We start from the raw sequence: 23,525 nt of genomic DNA on the forward strand, positions 1-23,525 counted from the left end.
TAACAGAAAAACTTATTACAAATTTAATACTTTAATAAACCATGAATAGAAAGACTTGTTCATTGCCAAACCATTTCAGCAAATTAGTGTTTCCGAAATCCCAGAGAAATTCCAAATTTCAGCTGTCTTGCCTAGACAAAACCCCAGTACCAAAGAGATCTACCTGTAAAAGGGTTGCCAGTGAAGAGACACAAAGAAATATGTGCGACTCTTAACCTGATCTTCTTCAATCTGACTTCTTGGAGAGATAACAGCTTTCAATATTGGTGACATATTTAGGGCCATGATAATCTTGATCTGCAACCACTTACCGCCTATTGCTTAATCTAAAACATGAACAATCCCACATCCGTTTTATAAACAAAAGATATGAATTACTATTTTCACATTAAAGATAAAGGTACAAAGTTACCCTCTTGTATTGGAATTCAAACACCAAAAAAAGAATTCCCAGTAATAAAAGAAAAAAATATATTATGAGTTTTCAAAAGCAGCGACATAAAAGGGAATCCTATTCCTCTCCCTATCCCACATTCACTCCCTCTGCTGATGTTTAAGGGGGAAAAAAAAAAAAAAGGCTCAATTACCATTTCAACAGATCCATCCCCTGGGTAAAATAAAAGCTCATAACGTCGAAAAAGTGAAGCATTCGGATCATACCACTCGGCAATGAAAACGAATCTTTCCCCGTGATTCTGCAAAGAAAGAATTAACATTAACGTATAAAATATAAGCACTTCTTGCATAAACCATCTACGTTGAAGGCAAGAATTACCAAAGATTTGTTAACAAGTACATCTGTTACTATTTATTTATTACATTCAAGGATTCTTCTTTCAACCATATATCAGTTACCAACATACCTTCAGAAATACTTCCTTCTAATTTCTCATTAAGTATCCTCAGCTATCTCAAAGATGACTTATGAACTGCTTAATACTTCACAACCATCCGATCACCCTGAGTAAATTAACAATTTTTTTAGAACATGAGCTCCTGATCCGACTACTGTAATAATTCAGCACATTTACATATAAACAGATCTGAAAGCAGATTTACATATAAACAGATAATAAACTGCTGTGAGAAAAAAATTCTGAGAGGCTAGCTCTCAATTACGTGAGATTTTAACTTTCCTAAATTTAAGAATCCAGCAGAATTCGAATATTGTCATCATTAAAGTCACAGTAAACATCCTTTCTTTCCTTCCTAATTTCACACGATAGTATCTTTTTACAGGAATTGGAGAATGTGTTAGTCTAGGTCCTCTGAGAAGCAGACACCGAGACAGGATTACACTTGGCAAGAATTCTATTCCTGTAAGGGCAATTCCTAGAGGAGAAAAATGGGGAGGGATCCAGACCACAGTACAAATCTGACTGGAAGGAAGGAAAAGAGAGAAGGGAGGGAGGCATCATTCCAGATTGCTGTACAGTCTAAGGAAGGTTCAGCAAGACTGGCAGGCAGTGCCCCGGCCAGGGAGCCCTCAAGAGTTCCTTGACATCCGGGGACCCGCCTGCTTGAGTCTTCCTGCTCCTCAAAGGCACCAGTTGGGAGTAGCCCTTGGGAAGTGTGTCTTAAGTGCAAAGGCAGCATCGGATTTCAGAGCACAGCAGGTGGGGCCCATGCTCATAGCTGACGGTGTGTGAGGTGCATTCCTGTGCCTATCACACAGGATGAAGTGAAAAAATAAGTCAAAGAATGACCCTCTTTCCTTGACTGTTAAGCAGGACTTCCAATCATGCATGTTGTTAAAAATAGCTTAGCCCCAAAGGTCCTTCATTATAATAAGGAAAGGAGGACATACAGGACATGTAAGGAAGAAAGGAATCTAGTTTTGTTGTTAATTCTGAACTTAGCATTTGATTCTCTGGTTAGGATACACAGATAGGTTTTTTTTTATGTTTTGTTAATAATTTCTTTTGTGTTAATAATTCCCTTATATATTCTAATGGTAGAAGGTGTATGGCTAGTTATGTTTATGATTATACTCATAAACTGTACTGTAAAAAGTTTTAAGACGCTATTTTATTTTTCCCACAATCATCCACAAAGACATATTTAAGCAACGCTAATTATTAGCTAAGAGAAAATGAAGGTAAATTAAGAGACATACTATGACATTCGTGAAAGCCTTCCTTCATACATTTTTTTTCATATTCTTACAAATACGGCTTCTTAAAGTTTAGGTTTCAATGTGCGGTTCTAGTGTTGTGGTCCCCTTATAATAGAAAATTTAAATATTACCAGCTTACTAAATTTTTTACTCTCTATATTAAAATATTCACTCACTCGAAGACATCATTGAAATATTTCCTTCACTAAAATAAATAAATGAAATAAGAAAATGGAATAAGTACGGATGCATCTAACTGAAGGTGATGGGGCAGGATGGTGAGGTCAATGAAAAACCAATGAAACTTGGCATCATTTATCCAGGGAGGCCCAAACACAAAACTAACCAATCGCACTGCTTAATTCTGAGGCGGGTAATAGAATTTTGCACAATACGCTATCCAGAAAACAGTTTTAATATAAAGAAAATAAATGGAGGACCTACTGTTTCTGACTGACAAACTAGCTTAGAGCAAACCAAAGCAAGAAGAACTAGAAAAGTGGGATATGAAAAAAATATCTGTCTGAAAACCCTGGGGAGCCTCTAAGGCAGCCAGAATTTGATGATCCCGGATCTGGAAAGGCAGGAAGCTTACTGAGGTGGCCCAACATTCTTTGTGCTGCTTTTACTTGAGGACATGTGTTGAGTCTTATGTCAGCCTGGACAAGAGACAGAGAAGCTTAAGAAGAGCCAGCAGAGGAAAGCTGCCAAGAGGCAGAGAAGCCAGCAGAGCTTCTGACAACGTCACAGGGATATGGAGTGGCCAAGATTTGCGGGACAAAGATCCTGGGGAGAAGGACATTATAGAAAAGTGAGCTCATACCTGTGTTTGTTCTCTAGCCTCACAGCATGGGGAGAGAAAAATGGGTGTCTAAACCCACTGAAGAGGAACTCTCTTAACCTTCCCACCTTTTTGTTGATTCCTGGAGCACAACACTCTAGGAGCACAGGTAAACAAAAGGGTCAACTGTCCCTTACAAAGTTTACAAGTTATATGTTCACTCAACGCTTACTCCTTGACCACACTGAGGGGATACTTTCCCCATTCTAGCTCCCTGCATCTCCTGAAGTTCAATGATAAGCTATCAGATACACCAAGAAAGAGAACCAAGAGAAAAAGCAGACAATAGAAAGAGATCCATGAGTAGCTTACCTATTATCTGACAAAGGCTTCAAAACAATGAAGATAGGTATTAAAAAAATACATTGAGATGAAGAATTTCACCAGAGAGCCAGAATCTTTTTTTTAAGTCAAGTGGAAATTCGAGAACTAAAAATAACTCTAATATAGCATTCGCTAGCTAGCAAAAAATATCCTCTAAAAAGTAAAGGTGAAATAAAGACATTTCTAGATAAGCAAAAAGAGAAAACTTATTACCAGTGTGCCTGCATTAAAAGAAATTCTAAAGGCAGTTCCAAAGGAAAAAGGAAAATTATACCAGATGATTCAAGGAGTTAAAGAAGGGGCTGAAAAACAGTGGAGACGTAAACATGTGGGTAAATCTAAATAAATATTATGCATGAAAATAGTAATAATGCCTTGTGGGATAGAAAATACATAGAATTTGGATGTATGTCAAAATGAATATAAAAGGTGTAAAAGGTAGACAATGTTCATCAAATTATGTACAGCAAAGAAAATATCTCCTACATCAGTTGCTCGACCTGTTCTCAAATTCCAACGAATATTCGTGAACAAGAATCTCTCTTAAAATAATAGATACGTGAATCAGGGACGTTCTGTTCAGTTTTCCACGCTCTATTATGTTAGAATGAATCTTCTCCCTCTCCTACTCCTCAGACAATGGGAAAACATTTCTCAGACTGTTTAACAAATCAGTGACATTCAAACTTTAAGAAATGAATGGCAACCACTCATCATGACAATAACAATAATTTTTAAAGTACCTACTAAGTAGCAGGCTCTTGACATGATCTCATTTCATTTTCACAACAGACAAAATAGGTAGTACCCCTATTTCGTGGACAAGGATAGTAAAACTTAAAATTTTTGAACGCTGGTCCAAGGTTACATAACAAAGAAATAAGTGGGAACTCACTATGCTTTGTCCCATTAAACAGCACTGGCTATGAAAAATGACACAAAAGCCACTATTTAAGAACGTATCCATTCAATGGGCCTCCATCCACTAATGAACTGAGTTATTTATCTACTCCTCCATGTAAAGCTAAATAATTCTAAACAGGGTCAAGTTTGTTGCCTTTATCAATCATTAGGAGAAGATTAATGATTAGGAAATGCAATAAGAGAATCATCTCATTCCCTGTGACATCAAACATATTTAACAAATACTGCTTTTCAATTACATCCCAATTCCAAAATTTTAAGAATCAAGTCAGTGAAGCGTGTCCTTCTAAGATAGCATTGGTGTGTAAAATACCAAAAAATGTTATAAAGCGGATGCTATCTAGGAAATTACAGAAATTGTATTGTATTGCCCATAAGTTGCTGCTTTAAATCATTTTCACTGTGAGCATTAGTTATTCTAATGTAGTCATAAGCTCTAAAGGAAAATAATAAAGCAATTACTTTTTTAAGGTAAAGGGGAAAAAAGGCCAACAGAAACCAAAGGTCATACTTTATTGGGAAAAGGATAAAAGAGCTGTTAGCTTTAAAAATTCCCTCAGAACCACCTAATGATTGATGTTGACGGAAAAGTCTGCAACACTACACAGCACTTAAATAAATCTCTGATAAGTAAGCATCACACAGAAAGAGAGACAGAAACTATACCCACAAGATTTCAAAAATGCCTAAAGTTCTACCTGACCTCTTAGATTTTAACCTAGAGTTTCAGAACAGCATCTACACACAAAGAAAAAAAAATCCTTCATATTCTCTTGGAAAATTATCCCATTCCTTCATTTATAACTGTGATTTATCTCAACAAGATTATTTAAAACTACATAAAAATAATAATGGAATTTCCATTTATGATGAGGAAAACTAACTCTCAAGCAGGTACTATGCCCTCTATGAAAAAGGGCCAACTATGCCAGGTACAAATTGTAGCCAAATGCGATTTAAACTTCACTTTCTGATTTATCTTTGCAGTAGAAAGTCTGGTTACTTCGAAGAGTCAAAAGATGCCTCGGGGTGCCTGGGTGGCTCTGTCGGTTAAGTGTCCAACTCTTGATTTCAGCTCCGGTCATTATCTCACGGTTGTAAGACTGAGCCCTGCGTTGGGCTCTGTGCTAGGCATGTAGGCTGTTTAAGATTCTCTCTCTCTCCCTGTGCCCCTCCCCAGCTCGTGTACATGCGATCCTCTCTCTCCCTCTCTCTCCAAAGAAATGGAATGGAGTGGAGTGGAGTGGAGTGGAGTGAAGTGGAATGGAATGGAATGGAATGGAATGGAATGGAATGGAATGGAATGGAATGGAACGGAACGGAATGAAAAAGATGTCTAGAGGTATAGCAGTGGGACTTCTGGACTGGGCACGAAACAGGAGTGCACCTGAATGTCCCATTCAGGCTAGCCTTTTGCTCGCTGCCTGATATAGACACACCCACACACCTCCAACACCAAAGTTGCCTTTGAAATTTAAACATTTCTATTTTTCAGCTAAACTGAGCAAAGTCTAACAAAGAATGCGATTCCCCTTACATTATTGTCTTTTACTTATTTTTTACTTTACATCCAAGGTAGTTACCATAGATAATAATGATTTCAGGAGTAGATTCCAGAGACTCATCCCCTATGCATAACACCCAGTGCTCATCCCTACAGGTGTCACGCCCATCACCCCACCCACAACCCCTCCAGCAGCCCTCAGATTTGTTCTCTGTATTTAAGAGTCTCATGTTTTGTCCCCCTCTTTGTTTTTATATTATGTTTGCTTCTCTTCCCGTATGTTCATCTGTTCTGTATCTTAACCCCTTTTATTATTTTAATGATGTCAAAATTGAAAATCATTTTGTTTGAACCCTTCACTTTATGGGTAACAAAAACTGAGGCCCAGTGAATATAAATGACTTCCATAAGGTTACAGAGCTAGTTCATGACCGAGCCCGACCAGGAAGCTACACGTGCTGTGACTCAGAGATTTCCATGGGACCAGACCTCCAGGGCCAACTCAAGAGGGAGAAACTAACACGGAAGTAGTACGAAGGGACACCTCCATTTTTGGGTCACAGATCTGTGGAGAACGTCACTGACTGGATGGTCACAGGGACACTAAAGGTTTCAGCTTCCATCGGACATAGGCTTCTGCAGAGCATTTAAAGATCACACAGTAGCACAAAGTGACTTTTTCTTAAAGTAGCCAAAACGTTTTCCTTCTTCTGGACATTCTAAATATAATTTACACATAAAAAGATAACGGATCCCTCGCACTCAAGTGCACTGTGTTCCAATTTTGTAACTAATCACTAATGGGCCATCTAGTTTTTGTTTGGGTTTTGGCATGTCTTTTTTTTAGCGGCACCTTGGCACAGTGAATATTTTAAGCTGAAGGAGCTTGAGAAAACCGCAAAAGAAGAAGGTCACTTTGACCTTTTCCTAAGCCTCTTCCCTGAAACAGGTTATAAATCCCTCGTGTGACAGGTGCCTTCCCAGAAGAAAGCAGCATCCTTATCTCTCAGGACAAAGGAACGTGGAAAAAAAAAGAATCCCAGCAAACAGGCCTTGCTATCCTTATGAAGGCTCCCATATCACATAAAACTTAAATCAATTGATGTGTTTTCTCCTATTAATCTGTCTTTGTCAGTATTCAGACATAGCCAGGGACCCTAAGAAGGTCAAGGAAAATGTTTTCCTCCCCTACAACTCCCTGAAAGGCTAAGTAGAAAGCCAAAAAAATGGAATAGAAGCTTTCAGGCGCTGCACTGGAGGGGGAGGGTGCAAAGAGGGGGAGGGTGAAAAGCCAAATAGACCTTAAGTCACAGAGAGCACAGTGGTTCTGCAAGATGGCAAATAGTAAGAAACAATATGCTGATGATTATGTAAACAACAGCTAAATGTGACTCACAGTGGGGAAACGGTAATCAGAGTATCGAACAAAAAGCAGTTCTGTTCCTGCTGCAAAAGATCAGCATTGAACAACATAATGAGCATTTTTATTGCCAAGGAACTTGGGTGATGATGACCCAAATCTTTAATATTCAATTCAAAATCCTGGGCTAGGTAGGGAACAGTTGTTCAGAAGGACACTGAAGAGTATGTCACAAATAGTTGCCGCTGGGGAGTATGTGGTGTGTGAGGGGGTGGCGGGGGGAGGGGGGGGAGGAGGCTACTTTTCAATGTACACCATTATGAAATGTTCCACCTGATTGATGCTTGTATTTTTTGTTATTGTTTAATGTCAGGAGGGGTTAAATTGTTTTCTAATTTGTAGTTTTCTTTATAGTTTAATTTTAAATTACACTGAAAACCTGAAGCTGGTCTTTCTTTTTTTCTCTTTCACTGTGTAAGAATTTAACTACGTAAACACCCAACAAAGATTAATACTCATCAGTAGACCCTTCTTCACATCGTATTTCATCTATAACCTTGGGAGTTCTCTTCTACTAGCCATACTATAAAATCAGAATGGGAAGACAAAAACAGAAAACAAAGAAACAAAGGAAACAAGCAATGGGTATAGTAACAGGAACGTTAAGGAAACCTCCCAAGTGCCCGTATAGGCCTCACTACCTGCCCTCTGAAAAGCAGAAGGCAAGGCCATCAGACTATGTACATTACCTTATTCCCATCCACCAATTCATTTGTCCAACAAACAGAGCACTTGCCATGTTCTATGTTCTATGCCAGGTACTCAGGTATGTCAAGATATGACAATGGCAATTAGAAACAAACCCGGTCCTTACAATCTAGCAGCCAGTCAAGCAATTTCGAGGAACTTAGAACTACTGGCTCTGGATTGATTGTTCTGCTCTTTCACAGTTGACTCAGTTAACAGAAGTCATTTTGATTTTGTACTTAAAATCCATTCTGCACTGATAGGGCCACTCATCAGAACGTGCTGTACAGCACGTTACAATTTTTAATTTCCCTTTGATGGTACGCTTCTTCAAACGTAGAAAAATCTCAGATTGTTTTTTCCCAACTTACTTTGTTACACCTAAAAAAGGAAAATGTCATTTTAAAATGTAGCATATGAAAATTGCATCTATTCAAATGCATTCCGGAATGAGTCACTTCCCAGTGCAGCCATTTTTTAAAATAGTCAGATTATACCATGCACATGCTAATGACGTAGGTAAATTCCTTCCATTCATTTTGAAAACATTTTCCCTTCTCTCAATTCCTTGTAAGAAAAAAAAAAAAATAGGGGACAACCAACAGAAATAATAATATGCTTCCGTAAAACAGGTGAAATTTAAAAACCACACGTATATTGGCTATAAATCATGATAGTGGCTGAACTTGCAGACAATGCTGGAAGAAAGGACAGAATCAGTTGATTCAATACAGTTGAGTTGGTGACATGTGGGCCCGTGTTATCGCCTGAAAGTGTTCCACCACCAAATGCCATGCCTCCAGCGCTCTGTTCCCTGCCCACATCCTCCTGTCCTTGCACTCAGGTTGTCCAACTTCTCCCTCTTTCCAGCGTAACGGTCCTTTCACACATCGCCAACCCACCAGCCTGTCTTTCCTTCACTTCCTTCCTCATCCAGCTTAGGTTCCTTGGTCTGCCATTTCAATCATTATCTTAACAATTCTTCTCATCCAAGACCCAGCCCTAAATGAAGTTAACTAACCTGTGCTTGCTCCGTGCCTGTGTTTTACGGTTCTGTGCCTTACTTTTAGGTCTATGATGCATTTGAGTTAATTTCTGTAAAGGGCGAAAGTTCTTTGTCCATTCAGTTAGAGGTATAGACAGGCAGATACAGTGTTATTTATTCGTTGAGGTAGGTAAAGAGAGAGAGAGAGAGAGAGAGAGAGAGAGAGAGAGACTTCCTAGAGCATCAGTCTTTCTTAATGGTAAGTAAACATTTTTACATTATAACAAACCTATATATTATTGAACAGAATGTAAAACTCACATAATTTCACATAACTTATAAGATAAAATAGGTGATTTTAAGAAAATCTCCCCCCTAGTTTTGAAACTCCACGTGAAATGACATTTGAAAGGTAACCAAGCCTTTGGAAAATCAAATCACACCACCCCTCTCTTGGTCACTGCTTAAAGGAAGGCCCAGTCATACACGGACCATGTGAAACTAACAATCTTCTCCAGGCACACATGCCTACCCTTAGTTCAAGAGTAAGTTTATTAAGCTCGTATCATCAAGTATAATCGTGTCTTGGCCTCATCTACTTCAATGTTATGGGTCAGAAAGAACCACTGTCCTCCTGATGACCCTACAGCCATCATTCACCACATCCTGATTGGACCTGGCCCTATCAGGATCGTGCAGTGCAATGCCTAGACCAAACGGAGTCTGCTGCTGCTGCTGCGATAGTTGCTATGATTCGTGGGGAGGAGCTGGCATGGCCCAGCACTGTGCTGCACGAAGGGAAGACCCAGGAAACTATTAAGGGCTTACTTTTGGGTCGGCTGGGGAATACTTCAGAATGCCTAAAGGCATGGGCTCTAGAGGCCGACAGACCTGGGCTATGTGGCCTTGGATACGATATTCAACCTCTCCAAGCCCTGGTTTCCGGAAATGTAAAATGGGACTATTAATAAACTTTCCTCCTAGGGTAATTGTGGGGATTAAACGCCTCAGTGTGCGGAAGTCACTTGGGATTTATGTTGCCTACGTCTTTCCAGCAGTGACAGTGGCTTGTAGAGCCATCTGTGACTTTAGCGCTGCACTGGCCTTGTTCTGATATATAGGGAGAGCCTCTCTTGATTTGTGATACTGCAGTCTTGGCTGCAGCAAATCCTAGTCAGTAGTTTTTTTTAAGGCCCTTGCAGAAAAATCAGTATGAAGGAAAAAAGATTTTGTGAAGGACAGAAAAATAGAAATGTGACTGAAATTGTACGTTTATGAAAAGCTACTGGATGTATAGTTATTTCTGCAATACTAAGCAATTTTTTATAAAGGACATGTTAATAAATCAGAGTAGGAGCACAGAATCTTGCCTTTTAGAGAGCTCAAAGTGTTCACCAATAAGAAACTGAGCAACAATTTTCTTTCTGAGTTTTATAACATCATCTGTTACCCAATCTAATCATTAGGATTATAATTCAAACTTCTCAAAGGAAAGACACCATTGAAAAAATCATAAATCATAAATCATACCAATATATCAATCAACATGAAACTACTGTTGCAAATTATAGCTGTGAAAAATTAAACCCTGTGCTTCGGCTTAGCACAGAAACCAAAGATATTATGGAAAATAACAATAAAGTATTCCCGTTCTAGAGTTAATATTTAAAGTCATGCTAGATATTATACTTACTAGCAACCAATATGTCCAAAAGAGCAGGTATCACACGTTACCATTTAACTACTCGAAGATGCAAACTACTTAGGTGACTAGGGGTGCAGGGCCAAGCAGGAATCCGAGGAGCTACGTCTATGAAATGAGAAGAATATCTGAACAACTGGCCTCCAATTCTACAAAGCAAAGCAGAAGTGCTCCACACTTGATTTAAGAGACAGGAATCTTCCAGATGAGAAAGTGCACACCCAAGGCTTCTCTGATATCAGAAATAAAGCACAGAAAATTCCGTCAAATAAATTACCAAAATCTCCACTGAATGGCTCACCAGTAAATTAAGGCATGTTTTCAAGTAATTTTTTAGTCCTGATAGTACTAAGCCTGGGGGAAAGGCAGAAGAAATTGAAAGTCATACTTATCTAATCTCACATCAATTATAAATTCAGAAGAAACAAAATGCTAACACGGATGGAAAAGTACTTCATCCAATTCACAAGCGCTCGGGGTGAAGAATGAGTTCGTGCATGTATGTGCATTTGTGTGCATCTTAAGTGAAGAGGAATATTTCTGAATAATACGTGGTAATAGTATGAAATCATCTTCATTGCATTTTAAATGTCTCCAATGTTATGGAGCCACTTAACAAGGAAAAGTCCCTTATTCTTCCAGGGACCTCGTATTTTGGTTAGGCCTCAGGAGAGCATAGGAAAGTACTAAAGACATAGAATTCTTTAAAAAAAAAAAAAAAAAAAAAAACAGGAAAAAGAAAAAGAAGGCAGGAAGGAAGGCAGGCAGCACCATTATTGTTATTTTTAGGGTACCAACTATCATAAGCCTATATGAATCAGGAGTCGCTGTTAACATCTGATTGCTTGTACTTACAACTCTTCCAATGTTCTCTAACCCGCTACTATTTTAGTTAACCCTTACAAATCTTATTTATCCCTCAGAAAAGTTAGAAATAAATCCTGAATTAAGCAGGTAGGGAGGGAAAGGGAGACAAGCTACACAGTTTGTCAGGCATATTTAGAACCCAATCTCAGTTGACTCTTGCCACAAACCTGTCATGGAGGCTCTCCCTCTCATTCTCACCGATGAGAAAGAGGTTCAGGAGGGAAGTTAATTATGCAGGGATTCTGCAGATCAAACACCTAGTCAGGGCCAGAGCTGGGATTCAAACAAAAGTCTGATGTTAAAAATCAATACCCATTTCCAGACATCAAAAGCATTGAATCAAGAAAAGAACCAAGAGTTCTGGATCAACCAAAAGAGAAACACAGATGGGAGACAGTGAGAAAGGTAGCCTGTCTACAAGGTATATCGCAGCACAAAAGCAGACAGTGATAAGAAACTAGAGGTCACTAACAATGGAAGATTAGTTGGGCCTCAATTCTAGAAAAATAGGAACTATTCTAGAGTTGTAAAAGAGCTCTGACAGGTTACTGAAGCACTTCTTACATGTTTCTGACAGTTGCACGTAAGATGTACTATAAGAGCCAAAGTCATCTTGAGAAAGAAGGTATCACAATTCTGCATTCCGAGCTATACTACAAAGCAACAGTAATCAGAACAGTATGGTACCGGCACAAAAACAAATATGTAGATCAATGGAACAGACAGAGAGCCTGGAAATAAACCCATGATTATACATACAGTCAGTAAACCTACGACAAACAAGGCAAGAATATACAATGGGGGAAAGACAGTCTCTTCAATAAATGGTGCTGGGAAAACTGGACAGTTACATGCAAAAGAATGAAACCAGGCCACTTTATGGCACTCTACACAAAAATAAACTCCAAATGGATTCAAGACCTGAATGTGAGACGTGAAACCACAAAACTCCTAGAATACAATATAGGTAGTAATATCTTTGACATCAGCTGTAGCAACATGTTTCCAGATATGTCTCCTCAGGCAAGGGAAACAAAAGCAAAAATAAACTATTGGGACTACACCAAAATAAAAAGCGTTTTCACAGCAAAGGAAACCATCAACAGAACAAAAAAGCAATCTGCTGAATGGGAGAAGGTATCTGCAAATGATTTATTCAATAAAAGGTTAATACCCAAAATACATGAAGAATTTATTCAACTCAACACCAGAAACCCCCAAATAATCCAATTAAAATGGGCAGAGGACCTGAATAGACATTTCTCCAAAGAAGACATCCAGATGGCCAACAGACCCATGAAAAGATACTCGACATCACTAATCAGCAGGGAAATGTAAATCAAAACCATAATGGGGTATCACCTTTCACCTGTTAGAATGGCTAGAATCAAAAAGAAAATAAGTAACAAGTGTCGATGAGGATGTGGAGAAAAAGGAGCACTTATACCCTGCTGGTGGGGATGTAAATTGGTGCAACCACTGTGGAAAACAGTATGGAGGTTTCTCAAAAAATTAAAAATAGAAATAACCATATAGTTCTACTACTGGGTATCTACCCAAAGAAAATTAAAACACTAATTTGAAAAGATATATGCACCTTATGTTTACTGCAGCATTATTTAAAATAAGAGCCAAGATAAGAAAGCAACTCAAGTGTCCATCAATAGATGAAGGAATAAATAAGATGTGTGAGATACACACACAATGGAATATTGCCCAGTCACACACACAAAAATGAGATCTTGCCATCTGTGACAAACCAGATGGACCTAGTAGGTATTATGCTAGGTGAAATAAGTCACAGAAAGACAAATATCACATGACTTCACTTATATGTGCGATCTAAAAGACAAATGAGGGGCGCCTGGGTGGCGCAGTCGGTTAAGCGTCCGACTTCAGCCAGGTCACGATCTCGCGGTCCGTGAGTTCGAGCCCCGCGTCAGGCTCTGGGCTGACGGCTCGGAGCCTGGAGCCTGTTTCCGATTCTGCGTCTCCCTCTCTCTCTGCCCCTCCCCCGTTCATGCTCTGTCTCTCTCTGTCCCAAAAATAAAATAAAAAAAGTTGAAAATAAATAAATAAATAAATAAAAGACAAATGAATAGACAAGCAAAAAAGAAACCGACCCATGAATACTGAGAACAATCTGATGGTTGCCGGAGCGGAAAGGGTGAGAGGGCGGGCAAAACGGGTGAAGGGCAGTGGGAGATACAGGCTTCCAGTTATGAAATAAGTAAGTCACAAGGATAAAAGGTACAGCATAGGGAATACAGTCAATGATATTGTAATAGCACTTGTGGTGAATACAACATAACCTAGAGACTTGTTGAATCCCTATGTTGTACACCTGAAACTAACGTAACATTGTATGTCGACTACACCTCATTAAAAAAAAAAATAGATGTGTTGCAAGAGATCAAGGGAAAGGAGTTGCTCAGTCAACGTCAGATTTCTAGGGAATGAAAATCAGTTCACAGAATAGAAAGGCATGCATAAAAGAAAAAACTGCGGTAGTAACAGTAATATGATGTGGTGTTACATATTCAAAGACACAGCAGATGTTAGATATCTGTCTGGAAATGTCTTCATTCCACCTCCATTTTTCTGAAGGGTATTTTTGCTGGTTCTAGAATTCTGTGTTATATAATAGGTATTCAGGAATGCATCTTGAAAAACAATATTCTGGACCCTTCTGCCCCCACACAGTAAATCAAGAGATCATCCCAAGAAACTTTAGTTTTCCAAAAAAAAAAAAAAAAATGTATTTTTAAAAACCTGAGGGCATTATATATAAATGAGCTATTATATGTCTGAAATAGTACTAGACTTCTAGTTTCTGAAATTGTAAAAACTGAAAATTTTAAGTGCCTGCTGCTTGCATATTTTACACTTCTAGAACTCCAAAGAGTCATTGTTAAGATATAAATACTAATTGCCAGTCATCAAAGTGTCAAATTGAATAGTTCACTCTTAAACAACTTGGAGGTTCGGGCACCCACCCGCGCTCGGTTCAAAATTGAGTATAACTTTTGACTCCTGTAGGAGCCAAGGGCAGGCTGCCCAAAATGTGCCACAATGGCATATTATTTCGAACTGAAGCTACTGGGGGAACAGCCAGTGCCAGGACACTCGGACCCCCTCCCCAAGGCAGAAAATAAATCTCCCTTATGAAAGATGCCCTGCCTGTACTAAGAAGTAAAAAGACACCCTTATCACCAGAGGTAGAAAGTTTAAAGCTGACAAAGCTGTAGGAACAAACCTTGTTTCTTTCTAACTTCTACCTCAGCCCAAATTCCCCTCGGAATTCCTTACTAATTAAAGCTCCCAAACATGTTTTCCTTCCCCTGCCAATTCCTCACAAATTTATTGTCTCTTTGTCTAAAGAACATAGAAACTACCTGGTTTGGTCATTTACTTGGGTCTCAATTTCATTACTGGGCCTCCACGCAAACATACAACTTCGATTTTGCTCTCCAGTTACCTCTCGTGTAAATTTACTTCTTAGTCCAGTTGGAAGACCTTGAAGGGTGGAGGCAGGATTTTTCCTTCCCGTAAAACTTCGCTACTAATAACCTACTGTTGGCTGAAGGCTTTGCTGATGACACAAGCAGTCAATTAACACGTATTTTGTACGTTATGTGTATTAAATACTATATTCCTGTAAGAGACTAAGCTAGAGAAAAAGTTATTTAAAACCTCCTAAGGAAGAGGAAGTACATTTACAGTACTGTACCTATATTTATTGAGAAAAACCTGCTTCCAGGCTGTAGGAGTGCTGACGACACTGACTCCATCTTTGGCCCTCCCTCTTGTTCTCCCTTCTGGGACACATATGGCACCACTCTAAGATAATCACCTGTGACTCCACCGCCATGCTCCTTGCTCCATAAAAAGCTGGGGATGCAGGTCCGGAGGGGGCAGAGGATAAGGGCTTGCGCACCGCTGCATTACCCCTCTGTCCAACTGCCCAACTGCCCCTGTCAGTAAGTTACCCTGAATAAAGCTCTATCCCGAATGGTATGGAGGGGCCTGCTTCGTTTTTTCAGTGTTAAAGGGCCTGCTCAGTCCGGAGGATGCATTACTGACCCTCCCTCACCTTCTAACATAGGCAGACTAGGCTAGACAGGGGCAGTAGTGATGGCCCGGGCCCCCCAGTGGTGGCGACACTCAGCAGCCTGGTGGCCTCTGCTTGTTAGAGCCACACGGGGGGCCACGGACAGTGAGGTGGGCTTGGAGGCGCAGCACAGCTGGCCCATCTGCCTGGAGGTGTCCCACCGGCTCATGGCTACTGGCAGCTGTGGAAGACCACAGGACCAGGGTGCCACGGAGGGAGTGATTTGTGCCCACCTGTAGGGGGCCGAGGCCGAAGGCCAACCGTGCATCGCCCTGGAGCCTGGCACCAGAAGACTTGGGAGTGGGATACTGGGTATGGGGCGCCATGCACAGCGCCCTCCCTGCCTTCTGGACACATTCCCCCTCTTCAGTCCGAGCCGCAGCACCGGACCCCACTCCACCGCCCCCCATCAGCCCATCGGGTGACGTGTAGCCCTCCCAGCCCTGGGGCCCCAAGGGCTGCTGACAGCCAGCAGCTCTCCTGGGTACTCAGAGGACGGCAGGCCTGACCTCTGCAATGGTCACCTTTCGTTCAGTCCTGTGGAGACTGGGGCAGGCAGTTGTGAATAAAGCCTTGTAGCTTTTTCTGCCAACTCCTAAAAACAAACAAACAAACAAATGCCGTAAGTGGATCCTGGTAGTTCAAACCCAAGTTGCTCAAGGGTCAACCCTGTACTGAGCCCAGAAGATAGGAGTGGACAGTGTTTACAAAGGCAAATGAATAAGACTGTTGAAGCAGCTTAGAATCTAATTCAGAAAAGACTCAGAATGATTAAAGTCATTTTCTTCATCACAGAACATGCATACAATTCAGGAACAGCTACTTATCACTATATATCTTCTTTCCCACATGTTTAAAACTTCGTTAGAATGGTGGCTTTCAAACTTTGTAACTTCTCATCACAGCGCGATACGTCCATACCTGTAAATATATTACTGGCAAATTTTACGCAGCAATATTTATCCTTACTATGTGCTGTGGACTAAGATTATTTTCTATCCTACTTTTTTTAAACACACTGAACTGATTTCATGACGTACAAATAAGGTCAAAAACCTTTGAAAAAACACCATAAACCGCCCACCGTCTCCCTCCACATCTTCTCCTTTACTCAGACTGAGCACACTTAAAAAAAAAAAAAAAAAAAAAAAAAAAAAAAAAAGTTTTTCCCTATTGGAACCAAGCAACGACTTATCAGTCACTAAAATAAATGTGCAAAATGGGCGCCTGGGTGGCTCAGTCGGTTAAGTATCTGACTTCAGCTCAGGTCATGGTCTCACGGTTCGTGGGTTCAAGCCCCACGTTGGGCCCTGTGCTGACAGCTCAGAGCCTGGAGCCTGCTTCGGATCCTGTGTCTCCCTCTCTCTCTGCCCCTCCCCCGCTCACACTCTGTCTCTCTCTCTCTCTCTCCTTCAAAAATAAACATTACAAAAAATGAAAAAAATAAATGTGCTAACTTAAAAAGTGACTACAAAGGGGGAAAAAACTGTATTTTCCAAGAACTGGAGGAACTCCTTTTTTTTTTTTTTAATTTTTTTTAACGTTTATTTATTTTTGAGACAGAGAGAGACAGAGCATGAACAGGGGAGGGGCAGAGAGAGAGGGAGACGCAGAATCTGAAACAGGCTCCAGGCTCCGAGCTGTCAGCACAGAGCCCGACGCGGGGCCCGAACTCACGGACCGTGAGATCATGACCTGAGCCGAAGGCGGACGCCCAACCGACCAAGCCACCCAGGCGCCCCTGAGGGATATTTTAATTCACCTTGGCCACTGGCCCACCATTGCACTTAGACTACTGGCTCCAAAGGGTGAGGACATCATGAGCCTGAAGTTCAATGAGGTTGTAAGGAAAGAGCATGTGCCACTATTGGGTCGGGACTGTGTGGAACAAGGAGTCACGTGGCTTGGCGCTCTCCCAGAAAGAGGAGGCAAGAAGGAAGCACTGTTTCTGAATCACTGATCTAAAACAGAAGAAGTGGGAGAGCCGAACATCACTTCCCTGGGGTTACGCTGTTCTGTTCTAGCCAGCGAGAAAAACCACTTGCTACACGACCACTTTAATAGCCAAACATCCAGTTTCTAATGTATTCGGGTTCTTGGGATATTTATTTGTATATGTTACAGGAATCTATGAGGTCATAACTCAATGCCACTTGAGTTTTTCTCTCTCCCATCAAGTGATGCAATACTAAGTGAATTTAAAAAAGAAATCGGATTTGCTGCAAGTTTTGTTAGCATGTTTCTCACTACATGTTCCTGCTTGCCCAAGATGGGAGGCGACCTTTGCCACGTCCCTCATTTCCTATGGCATCTCATGAGTCCGCCACCTTCTACAAGTCAATACGAGTTTAACAAAGGATTGTCATTACTATTTAAAAGAATGACTCAGTGGACTATAAAGAACTGGAAATTTGGGGCGAAGTTATAAAATAGTAGTTCTATTCATGACTGGACAGCAGTGAACAACCTCCACTGTACTTTGGTTTATCACTTAAGAAAGGGAAATGTTTAAGATCTACGCAGGGTAAAACCATTTACACGTTTCGGCTTATCGTAATCCTCCTACCTTCATCCTCTTTTCCACTCTGACAAACTGCAAGGTATTGAACTTTGACACAAACTAAAATGTCTTCTACTGACTCCTCTGTTTATCGAGCAAAAGCTATACAAAGGGAGAAGAGAATCTATCGCAAGCAGATTTGCCAAAATAAAAGCCCATCCGCTCAGGAAGATGGCGGGCCTTCTAACCACCTGTGCTCCTCGCCACTGAACTCCAGAGCTGGAACTTGCTTTTCCTTTTGAGGGGCCTGACTGCTGTCTCTACAAGGGTGGGTCGATAGCCAAGCACAAACTCTTATTTGCAGAGGTCGGAGGAAGGGGTGTGGGAATCAGGGAACCGGTTTAGCCCACCATCACATCCTAGGATAAATCGGCTGGCTCCTTCAGGATGATGAGTAAAGATGAGCGGAGGTAGATTCTAAAATGATAGTAAGTAGGGGCGCCTGGGTGGCTCAGTCGGTTGAGCGTCCAACTTCAGCTCAGGTCATGATCTCACGGTTCGTGAGTTCGAGCCCCGCGTCGGGCTCTGTGCTGACGGCTCGGAGGCTGGAGGCTGCTTGGGATTCTGTGTCTCCCTCTCTCTCTCTGCCCCTCCCCTGCTCACGCTCTGTCTCTCCCTCTCTCTCTCTCTCTCAAAAATGAATAAACTTAAAAAAATTTTTTTTAAATGATAGCAAGTACATAACTGGCCGATTTAGTTTTTCCAGGAATGAACCAAAACAGGATCACACTTTAATTCTGACTGTGGCTGAAATAAACACCTAATTGCTGCAGACCTGAACTGATGATAAGTACCATGTATCTTGTTATGTATGGCCCTTCTCCTAAACCTTTGAACGCTCTCTCTCATTTCCTTCAAAATCTTCACACAGTTTCTTGTCAAGACACAATTCAAATTCCACCTGCTCAAGAAAATGCCCCATGAACCTCCCAGGTGAAAGATATTTTTCAGTATTTTGAAATCTCCTTGCACTTTATCTGAGGCTTCGGAAGCATACGTACACTGTTTACGGACACGTCTTATCTTCTACGATAATGGGAGTTCCTGAGGTCAAAAATGAGGTCATCTTTACATCCCCCAAAGTGCCCACCCCAGTGCCTTCTACAAGCTGACATTCAGTCTATACCTAGTCAATGTTTCAACGTTAGACTCACAGAATAACCGATTCCTGTTGAAAACCGTTTACACCAGGCCTAGCCCAATACACTTGAGCAGGATTTTTATGTGGCTATTTTACCTGTTGTTGCAAGATTACAAAACAACTCCACTGTATATGTATTTCTGTATCTTACTACTTTACTACTTTTCCTTCTTAAAAACTTTACCTTGCATATCTATTACTTCAGGTGACTATTCGTTCCTGGTCACTAACATATTTACAAGTTGTTTTTAACATGCTTCGGCCAAACCACATAGAGTTCTTGCATTCAAACGGGCACAAGTTTCATTAATCAATGAACAAAAAACAAGAGTACCTCCAAAGCTCCTGTGAGGCCCATGCCTTTTGGATGGCAACTGAGGTCCCCACCCTCAACTCCTACAAACACCGGTGGTGGAGAGGGAAGAAGAGATATAGCACCAGGCACTACACCCAACTCCTCCTTCTCATTATTCCTAGAAGTTCAACATCAGATTTTCTATTTTTAGTAACATAACAAAAGGTGTATCAAATATGCTGACAGTGGATTCCTTTCACATCGGCCGGTCTTCAGCAGGCTCTATACAGACTGAATTTATAGAGGGATAGAATAAACACCCTTCTAGACTCCGCCCTGGGTCCTGGGTGGGAGAAAGGGGCATACACAAAATCATCATCCAGATCCTTAGGGGCTTTGCAATCAGTCTAAATTGACAAATAAAGACCAATACACATGGAACAACAGCAAAAATATAATAAAAAATAATTCAGAGATAGGATGTGTGATACAAAACTATAGGCATTTGAACAAGAGCAGTCCACACAAACATCATGACAAGAGCCCCAAGAGTGCAGAACTGGGAATAAGGATGAGTGTTCTTGGAAACTGGGAGGATGGAGCTTCCAAGAGGACGCAGAAAGTTTGATAAGTAGTATGTTTACATTTTAAGACAAAATGAGAATAGTGAATCACTGTGCTCGTGAACGATCTGCATAAAGAAATATGATCATGAAGCTATAATATTGATCTTGACAGGAATATGGACTCTTGAGGGAAGGGCTACCTTGCAGGGACCTAAAAAATGATCTGGCAAAAGCAGGTGTTCAATAAATGCTTTCCAATATCATGGCTGGCTGGTTGGCTGGCTAGATGAGAGCAGAAAGCATTTAAATCAGGGAGACCAGTTAGGAGACAAACCAGATGTTTTAATCCAGGCCTAAAAAGGGTAATAGTAAGAATGAAGAGGAAATGATGGCTATGAGACATTTTTAAGTAAGGGGTAATAAGTCAGTGAAAGGAAAGGAAGAGATACGGGAGTAAGGGCTAGAGATCAATCAAAGCTGTTTTCCAGGTTTCAAGCCAAAGTGAATGGGGGAAAGGAGGATCTTTTCAAGAGTACGTATGATGAGATTACATTTAGGCCTGCAGATCTTGAAGTGAAGGAAGAATTTCTAATTATTATAGTAATCATTTGGAGCTGTGGGACTAGAATTTGAGCAAGGAAACAGAACTGATTAAGAATCCCCCCCCAAAAAAAAAATTAGGATAGATAAAAGCTGGTAATTTCATGAAAAATTCCCAAAGGAAACTATCTTCAAAAAAACATCATCATCATCATCATCATCATCATCATAGCAATAACATAACTTCAATTTGTGATCAGTATTATATAGCAGCTAACATTTACTGGACCCTTATTACATACCAAGCACCATAATAAGTTACTTGCACGTATTATTGCATTTAATCCTTACAACAAGCCGAAGAGGTTGTTACAGAGGCACAGAGTGGTTAAGTAACCACATTCACTAAGTGTCAAAAACAGAACTTAAGTTCAAGTCTCATAAAAATACCTTTCTCTATACCAGTAGTCTCTAAGTTTCCATATCAAATAGTCTCTAAGATCCCATTGGTAGATGGAAAGAAAATATCAACATTCCCATTTCTATTTTTCTATCTGAACCTATTAAAGTTTTTATTATTGTGTATTATTTACAATGTACGTAACATATTAATAGCGTGTAAATTATAACGAAGCACCCGCTTTGAGAGAGGGAGGGATATTCTGTTTTTTTCTAACAACAATGTGAAATCCAAACAGCTTGGAGATTAAGTATTCTGCCTCCTTTACCTTTGTGTCCTGTAAGAATTCAATGTTAAACACTTGTATCTTTTTCCTTCAAAAAAACAGACCAAAAGAATTAAAAGCAGGATCTTACAAAGACATTTACGCACCCGTGTTCACAGTAGCATCATTCACAATAGCTAAAATGCAGCGGAAGCAGCCCAAGTGTTCGCTGATGAATGAACGGCTAAGCAAAACGTGGTATACACATGCAATGGAATATTAGTCAGCCTCAAAAAGGAAGGAAATTCTGACATACGCCACAACATGGATGAGCCTTGAGGACATACTGCTAAGTGAAATAAGCCGGTCACAAAAGGCGAAATACTATACGGCTCCATTTACAGGAGGTCCTCCACATCACAGAAAGAGAAGTGTGGTTGCCAGGGGCTGGGAGAGAGGGAAATGTAAGTGACTTGTCTATTGACTGGTTGCAGTGTCTGTTTTACAAGATGAGATGTTCTGGAGACATTATGAATGTATTTAATACCACTGAATTATACCCTTAAAACTTGTAAAGACGGTCAATTTTAGGTTATGTGCATTTTATCACAATAAAAAAAAAATGAGGAAAAACCAGACCACAGATGATCAAATACTCCATTCGTGCACTCGCTTATTCATTCCAAAATATTTATCAACTGCTTATTTTCTGCCAAGTTCTGAGGTACATTCCGTGAATTCTAAGAAACAATCCCCGGCTTTAAGGAAGTAACATAAACCTAAATCTCTGAACACATCATTACAAGGCAATGTTACAAGAACGCTAATAGTGACAGTCAAGGGCTAGAACTTTCCACGAGGCACTTGCTATGTGCTAAGTACCTAGTTCTAAACACTTGTGTATTTTATCCAAACAACATTATGAGAGGGATGGTGTTATTATCCCCATTTTACAAATGATGAAACTAAGGCTCAGGTAAGTTAAGAAACATGTCCAAGATGACACAGCTTATAAAGAGGTGATTCCAGATCCCAGGTCTTAACCTTTCTCCTCAGAGTAGTGAAAAGGGGCTCTGAGGGCAACAGGACCAAAGCAGCCAAATAGCTCCGTTAGCTAGGTCTCCAGAACCCAAAACGAAACACTTTCAATTCAACTGCCAACAAACATAACAATAAAAATCAGGCCACACTTATCAGACTGGTAATTCCAACAATGTGTTGAAAACATACATTATATAATGCTATATTCAGGAAAAATTATTTCGCAATACGCAAAACATTTTTGTTCGTACAAAAGTGCTCCCTTGTTTAAATCACATGAAAGTAGATTTACATAACACAGCATGGAGAAAAGTGTTGAACCATGTAGAAATCAGATTTTCAGAATTTGCATATTTAAAAGTCAGCAAGTGATTTCAATGTATTTTAAGCCAGCTATCTGCTTCCGTGATTTCAGACATTCTAAACTACATTGATGATAAAGTTTAGAGTTCAACAGACTTCTAAAGTTTAATCCAAGTCTCCATTTACCTACCTCCCCCCATTAATGACATTATAATAGAAATCAACAGCATGTGAGAACCTGCCACCTCAAGCCAGCTGCTTCCAGTGGGGTTAGTGGTTTAATTGGTCTCCAACAAACTTCACTTTGAACATTCTGAGAACACAGCAGACCATTAAAGATTTATTACCTGACATAGTAGGCAAATAAACATAGCAACTTTTATTGCTTTCCCCAGATGCCATAGTGATAAGTACAATAGAAAGGAAAAGACAACCACCAAAAGGTTTCTATTTTCCCATCACCACAAAGCTGGACTCAAATCAATGACTTGTTTTGTACTAAACTTTTTTACCAAGCAGTCTTCCTCCAGGGCTTCATTCAAGGAGCAAGCATTCTCCTACACTGGACTGTGTCAAACATTAACCTTATTTTAGTACGGCCAGAACCAGTTTGGAGCCCATCCAGATTGTTCTCGGAGGGCTATTGCTTGCTCCCTCATAAACCCACCCCGAAAGGCAAACAGAAGGTGAGCTCAAGGGAAAAGGGTCTTCGGGTGGAGAATCTAATTTGCTAACTCTAGCTTAGTATTTCTCATTAATAAAGTCAGACAATCAAACTGCTCTAGAAGGAAAAGGGAGGCAAGTTATTAAATTCAACTATCCTATTCCACTTAAATTCTTTTAAGAACTAAGTGAAAGTGCTGCAATTATTTTTACCTTTAAAAAATTGTCAGTTTAAGGCTAAATGTCTTCGCCCTTGGTGAAAAATATGAT

The 23,525-nt window shown here is 40.3% G+C and overlaps 1 protein-coding gene across 4 annotated transcripts in view; it reads right to left on the reverse strand.

The window, feature by feature from the left end:
* Positions 1–23,525, reverse strand: part of NME7 (NME/NM23 family member 7) — a 256,632-nt gene that overhangs the window by 206,980 nt on the left and 26,127 nt on the right. For 2 of the 4 annotated variants that reach the window (XM_042976670.1, XM_042976672.1), the window contains exons 1-2: positions 15,224–15,256; positions 588–695 (exon numbers count right to left, since the gene is read on the reverse strand). In XM_042976670.1, coding sequence (XP_042832604.1) covers positions 588–695; positions 15,224–15,241 — 126 coding nt within the window. In that variant the 5' untranslated portion in view covers positions 15,242–15,256. Of the gene's footprint in view, positions 1–587; positions 696–15,223; positions 15,257–23,525 lie in introns of those variants that run through there. The other 2 variants (XM_007077009.3, XM_042976671.1) reach the window with 1 other exon arrangement.

Source organism: Panthera tigris, chromosome F3 (assembly GCF_018350195.1).
Source record: "Panthera tigris isolate Pti1 chromosome F3, P.tigris_Pti1_mat1.1, whole genome shotgun sequence".
NCBI classification, from domain to species: Eukaryota; Metazoa; Chordata; class Mammalia; order Carnivora; family Felidae; genus Panthera; species Panthera tigris.